Consider the following 7,500-nt stretch of genomic DNA (forward strand, 5'->3'; position numbering starts at 1 on the left):
CTCTCTCTCTCTCTTCCCCACTCTCTCTCTCTCTCTATCTCTCTCTCTCTCTTTCTCTTTCTCTCTCTTTTGTACCTAAGTTTTGTATAATGAATTGTGAGCCCGCACAGGGACTTATTAAGTAAGGGTGAGGATAACCTAAGTTACCTCATCCTTTTGAGATGTAATCTTACTTTGTCTCAATAAACGTGTCAAAGTCAAAAAGTCTCTCTCAGCAACTTTCACAGTGAACTCTGCAAGGACGACTACTTCAGAATAAAGTTGCGCATATGTATAGTAGTTGTAGTATTATCATTATCCTTGTTAATATTATTGTTATCGATGTTGCTGTTGTTGTTCTTAAGGTTACTTTATCAATACTGGTATTATTATATTATTAACATTATCATTATCGTTATCATTATTATTATTATCATTATCGTTATCAATATTATTATTATCATTATTATCAATATTATCAGGATCATTGTTGTCGTAAAAAATGACACTGCCATTTCTATGAATTCAGACACTGAATAAGAATCCCTTTGATGTAACCTTCTGAGTGAACCATACAGCTGGAACAATTCAAGATCCAATTGCCTGTTCAATGCCTAACTGCTGAACAAGAAGGCAGGTGCGATCGGCCGTATTCGCTGCATTAGTGTGTAATCTTGTATTCAGCGAAGAGAAGAATCAGGTTTAACGGTAAAAAAAAGTCTTTTTTTTTTGTACATACGTTCACCGGGAACAAATTTTGGACCCGCCATCATTGCATCTGTCTAGTGTGGGTTAGTGGTACGGGATCGCCTATTAGCAAGCACCTGTCCAAGCTAAGAAGTCGTTATGTGCTTCGCTCGATTTTAACATGGTTTCTGAAATTGTCCGTATGTTAGCTATTTTTGTACTAGGTTATGCTATTGTGTTATACTAGATTTATGTGTTAAGAATAGTCTAATTCCAGAAAATGTGTAAGAGAGAATAATACGTCTTACTATTCTGGGATTACAAGTAAATGTGCATTTAGTTAAATGTATTGATGCAGTACTCGTAAAAGATGAGTATAAAAACTCTTAAGAAAGGTAACATTAAACTTGTATCAAGTACAATACCGAGATATAAACACTAAATATATACGATATATTCAGCATGGTTACATTTTACAAGTGTAGAAAGCGTATACGAAAAAGATGATTATGCAGCTAAGACGCAATTTAATGAATGCCTTATACTTACAGGATATTACCCACACTCACAAGACGTGGCCTGAAGTACAATAATGTGCAGATGATAGCATATTCATCTGAGACCACACACACGAAGAGTAGCACCGGAAAATATAGGAATATAACCTTGAAGTCGAGCCCGCACTAAAATTGTTCATGGTTCAGCTATTGCGGTAAGCGTGATTGGGGTGGTCACTTAGGCCACAGGCTAGAGAATACATGGACTTGCCTATGTGTAGCTAAATTGTGGCTCGTATCTCTGAGGGCGGGGCTTACGTTGAAACTAATTGTTGTTGAAATCTTAAAACTTAAGCTGTGTATAGACGAGAAATGTTTCATTTCTGGAAAACAAAAAACTGAGGAAATGAACTGAGCTGAAACAAGCGCCAAGCATTCTGGAAATACGGGAACTCGCGCCCTTGTCTCTGTTCCCTCCTGAGCTGACGGAGGTGAAATAGCTTCGATGTCCAGAAAAGGATTCATTTGGCTCTTGTCTATTTGATCAGATCAGCACCGAATCATGCGTCGTGTGGTACAGCGGTAGCGTTCTCGTCTGGCAATTTTGTTGACGCGTTCAACTCCCGCGCGCTGCCAGTGGATGGTAACCCCGGCCATCCCTTGCACACAGGGGGAGATTTAGAAGCAAAGATAAACAGACAGCATGTCACAGCAAAGAATATCTATTGTAACAAATGGAAATAAACTATATTATTATTGCAATTATTATTGATGACGTAGTGTGCCTGTGCCATCCTAAATAAGGTGTACAATGATTTTCAGAGAAGTGTGGGGTCCGTAACCCACTAACTAATACTCGGCACTCAACGAATGAACAATGTTCATTTTGACAAATGTAAAGACCACGTATGAATGAAAATGAATATCTTTACAGAGCAAGAGATATATTTGCGGTTTCGCATATATCTTCGAAAGAAATATAGTCAAAACCGGTCAGATGCGTCGCTGGCTCTATGCATTCATTTTTATTCATAACAGCCTCGGCAAATACAAATGTTGGGAGACTTTTACTGCGTCGAGGTTTTTTCTCAAGTAATATGTTTACTGTGATATTTATGTTTCAGTTCATGGATTGTAAGTAATTGGCGAATGCAATATACTGTTTTTTTTAGAAATCAGACAAATATTTTCACATAGCCTTCAGCCCTTGTTTCTAAATAAAACACTTTGACGTATAATGCTTCATTGTTGCACAAGAAATAGGTTTAGCTTCGAAGACCGCACAGAAGAAATCAAGAAGCTGTCCAAGTTTACTGAAAATCATCGTGAGTGTGCTTATTGTTATTTTCTTCTTATTTTACTTTCTTTTCCTTTTCTGATTTTTGTAACTCGATGCCATCACCCTGTGGCCATGACTGAGGCTCCTTTGAGGGTGCTCTTACTATCCTAGAGCCCTTGTTGGCAGCCCCAATAATAGAGAAAACAACAAGCCCGTTGAGTTAGCAGGACTGTCCTAACTGCAATAAACAATAAAGATCTTGGGGACCCGCGGGGATGCGCTGAGGGGTACCTATCACTGGAATTCTTACCAGGAGTTAAAGATACCTTCAAATCGACACCCTTTCACGTAATGCACACGGTAATTTTTTGTTAAATGTGGGCAAATAAACCCTTTGAAATCCTGTGAACTCTGTACAAATAGAGGACTTACAGTAATGACCACAAGCAGGAAAGGTCATGCCCAAAGATGGAATGAAACGGCCGCAGTACCTAATCTCTGCCTCATTTACGGAACGGAATTGCGCAAAAGTTCTCTTTAGCGTAAGCATCAAAGGACCGGACCTTTTTGACCTCGAAAACACCTACGGATAATGTATGAATATTTTCTCGGCGCATTTGCATGCCACAAAGCACGCAAATACTTCGCTAAACCTAATGTACACGCGATGGCCCAGAAAAAGGTTCTCGCTGCTCCTCATGCTTGGCCGACTGCGCTCAGGAACACACTCCTGCAGAGCCCATAGGCCGTTGAGTATGATCGTAGACTACATGCGGCTTAGTGACTGACGGCGGCGGCGCGGGGCAGTGTGTCAGGCCAAGCCAAGCCACGCTTGACAGATGGCACTAAAGACCAGGCGAGCAGAGCAATCGACAGTTAAAAGGGGATGAGAGAATAATGACTGGCAGTTAAGGGAAGAATAACTGGTATCAAAAGTTCGTTGTCATTTCACAGTTATTAATGAAATAGGCATTTCTAGAAGACTCGATGCGTCATGAGAAGCACATATATCAACACATTTATTGATGTACTTTGAAGACAAATGCGAAGAGAAATAACCGTACACCAAATATACTAGAATTCCTTTTTAGAAATATGGACAAAGTAGTAACTCCTGACGATGGAGGATAAGAGTCTAAAAGATTTGATTCTCGTAGAGCTGCAGCGGGATGTTCACGTAGTTCATCGCACACTCATCCGACGAGGCTCGGAGTACAGTTACGAGGCGCACGAACACCGATGCCCAGGTAGGAGCACCGCGAAACGTGTTTGCTTCTCTCCACCCTGGGGGACACACCACCCCATCTCCTCCACCACTCTGCTCCACCAAACATGCCCCGAGAACACGAGCCGACACACTTCCAGCCACGCCCGAGCATACGCACATACACACACGCGCGCGCACACACGAACACACGCACGTACGTACACACGCACTCACCTTCGCCGAACCTGCCGCCCTCACTCGCGACGCAGACACGCGGCGAGAGGGACTGCGGCTGGACGGCGCTCCGGTGCACGAGATGAAGGTGGGACGCGGCGGCTGTGTGTGTGTGTGTGGGGGGGGGGGAGTGAACGGGGGGGCGGGGGGTTCGTCGTGCGCTTATCGTGTTTGGAGTGAGGTGTGATGTGTATATATGTATGTGTTGTGTATATGATGTGTGTGTGTGTATGTGCATATATATATATATATATATATATATATATATATATATATATATATGCATATGGATGTGTGTGTGTGTACACACACACACACACACACACACACACACATATACATACATATATATATATATATATATATATATATATATATATATATATATATATATGTATGTACGTATGTATGTATGTATCGTGATATCATTCTCATTAGTGTTACTGTTATTATTATTATCGTTATTGCCATTACTATCATTATATTATTACCGTTATCATTGTTAGTTTTCAGTCATTGTTATTAGTATCATCGTCATTATTACCATTGTTAATACCATTATCATCATTATTATGTTTATTATTATAATTTATTTTCATTACCATTATTGTTATTGTTGTTGTCATTATGTATGTGTATGTGTGTGTGTGTGTGTGTGTATACACACACACACACACACACACATATATATATATATATATATATATATATATATATGTATATATATATGTATATATATATTTATATATATATATATATATGTATATATATATGTATATATGTACACACACACACACACACACACACACACACACACACACACACACACACATATATATATATATATATATATATATATATATATATATATTGATATATATGCGGGTGTATGTGTGTGTGTGTACATATATGCATTTTCTTTTTATTTGCATGTTTTATGTATGTGTATATACATGCACTCAGTATATATATATATATATATATATATATATATATATATATATATATATATATACATATATGTATTGGATACACACACACACACACACACACACACACACACACACACACACACACACACACACACACACACATATATATATATATATATATATATATGTATGTGTGTGTGTGTGTGTGTGTGTGTGTGTGTGTGTGTGTGTGTGTGTGTGTGTGTGTGTGTGTGTGTGTGTGTGTGTGTGTGTGTATATATATAGATACATATATATATATATGTATGTATGTATGTATGTATGTATGTGTGTATATATATATGTATATATATATATATATGTGTGTGTGTGTGTGTGTGTGTGTGTGTGTGTGTGTGTGTGTGTGTGTGTGTGTGTGTGTATACATATATGTATATGTGTATGTGTATATGTGCGCGCACGCGTGTGTGTGTGTGTGTGTGTGTGTGTATGTATATATATATATATATATATATATATGTGTGTGTGTGTGTGTGTGTGTGTGTGTGTGTGTGTGTGTGTGTGTGTGTGTGTGTGTGTGTGTGTGTTTGTGTGAGAGAGGACTGAGGTGTGCGGTGGACAGGTATGCGTGCGTCGTGGTGTGTAACAGCGGTTGATCACGTCTGTCTGTATAAGTGCTTGTGCGGGAGCATAAACAGCTCTCTTGAAAAGCTGGCCACAAGATAGCTAGCTCGACCTTATTCTTAACCTTTTTTTTCTTTCTTTTTGGCAAAATTGGGAGAAGGACAGAGATAGAGAGAGAGAAAGAGAACATCAGAAATAAAGACATAAAAATAGAGATAGAAAGCAAAACAGACACATATAACCTAAAAAAAAAACAAAAAAAAATATCACTTGACACCCGCATAACACCCACATGCACGCCCACACGCCCACGCTCTGTGAGATGAGCAACACCTCCCTCTACCCTAAGATAAGGAAGTGTAACCCAATCCATCACCCGCGGCTGTAACAAGCTATTCACGCCTCTAACGGTTTGTCACACTCCGCTACGTGTAAACTCGAGCCGCTAACAGGTTCCAACTATGGACAATTTCGGTTATTTTTTTGTTTTTCATTTTTCTTTTTCTTTTCTTTTCTCTCTCTTTTATTTTCTTGATTTTGTGATGTTATTTGAGCTGATCCTATGGACAATTTCGGTTCATTTTGTTTTTTCTTTTCTTTTTCTTTCCTCTCTCTTTTGTTTTCTTGATTTTGTGGTATTATCTGAGCTGTTTTTCTTTTTTTTTCCATTTTTCTTTTCTTTTCTCTCTTGTTTTATTTTCTTGATTTTGTGATATTATTTGAGCTGGGTTTTTTCAACACCCGGAAGTGTGGTTGTGTCGTCTGGAATTTTATTGGTTTGTGTTGTTATTGCCGCTGTGTTGTTATTGTTGTTGAACTGTGATTACGGATACTGTTATCTTCATTGTTATTACTGTTTTCTTTGTTATCATTATCATTGTCATCGTTATCATTGTTGGTATTAGTAGTAGTAGTAGGATCATCATAATCATCATCTTCATTATCTTCCTCATTATTGTTATCATTATCATTATTATTATCATCATTATTGTTATTATCATTATCATTATTAGTATCATTAATATGAATGGTAATAATAATAATAATAATAATAATAATAATAATAATAATAATGTTAATAATAATATTAACAAAAAAAATAATAATCAGAACAGTAATGATGATAATAATGAAAATAATGATAATAATAATAATGATAATAATAATAATAATAATAATAATAATAATAATAATAATAATAATAATGATAATAATAATAATAATAATGATAATAATAATGGTAATGATAATGATAATGATTTTGTCATCATTACTCAAATTAGCATTATCATCATTTCCATCTATTTTTATCGTAATCATCCTTATCATCACTTTTATTGATATCATTACCATCATCATTATCATCATTTTCTTTATTATTCTTATTATCAATGGCATTATCATTATCATCATTACTATTATCGTTGTTATTACTATTATCATCATTGTTAATCTTACCGTTATTATGATTGTCACTGTTATAGTGGTTGTTATTTTGATGTTATTATCTTTATCATCGTTATCATCATTATCATTATTACTGCTATTTTTGATAATGATGATATCATTCTCATTAGTGTCACTGTTATTATTATTGTTATTGCCATTACTATCATTATATCATTACCGTTATCATTGTTAGTTATCATTATTGTTATTAGTATCATTGTCATTATTACCATTTTTAATACTATTATCATTATTATGTTTATTATCGTTTATAATCATTACCATTATTGTTATTGTTATCGTCATTACAACATGCAAATACTAGTACCACTATTATCAATATTAACATTATTACTATCATTACCATCATCATCATCATTGTTATTGCAAATTTTGTTGTTATTGGCGGGTGTTATTGGTATCATTATCATTATTATTATACCGATCATCATCATCATTAAGACCATTATTAATTCACTGTTATTACTGCTTTTGTTTTGAGTATATTTGCTATCTCAACTGTCATCATTATCATCATCATCCGGCTTATTAATCTTAACATCATCATCTTAACTTAACATCATCATCATCATCATAACGCACCACCACATC

General features: G+C 36.0%; 1 protein-coding gene across 2 annotated transcripts in view; it reads left to right on the forward strand.

The window, feature by feature from the left end:
- The first annotated feature begins 3,840 nt into the window (after positions 1 to 3,840).
- LOC113818523 (mediator of RNA polymerase II transcription subunit 1) overlaps positions 3,841 to 7,500 on the forward strand; it is a 23,234-nt gene continuing 19,574 nt past the window's right edge. For both annotated transcript variants that reach the window (XM_070124140.1, XM_027370715.2), the window contains exon 1: positions 3,841 to 3,971. In XM_070124140.1, coding sequence (XP_069980241.1) covers positions 3,966 to 3,971 — 6 coding nt within the window. In that variant the 5' untranslated portion in view covers positions 3,841 to 3,965. The remainder of the gene's footprint in view (positions 3,972 to 7,500) is intronic.

Source organism: Penaeus vannamei, chromosome 8 (assembly GCF_042767895.1).
Source record: "Penaeus vannamei isolate JL-2024 chromosome 8, ASM4276789v1, whole genome shotgun sequence".
NCBI classification, from domain to species: domain Eukaryota; kingdom Metazoa; phylum Arthropoda; class Malacostraca; order Decapoda; family Penaeidae; genus Penaeus; species Penaeus vannamei.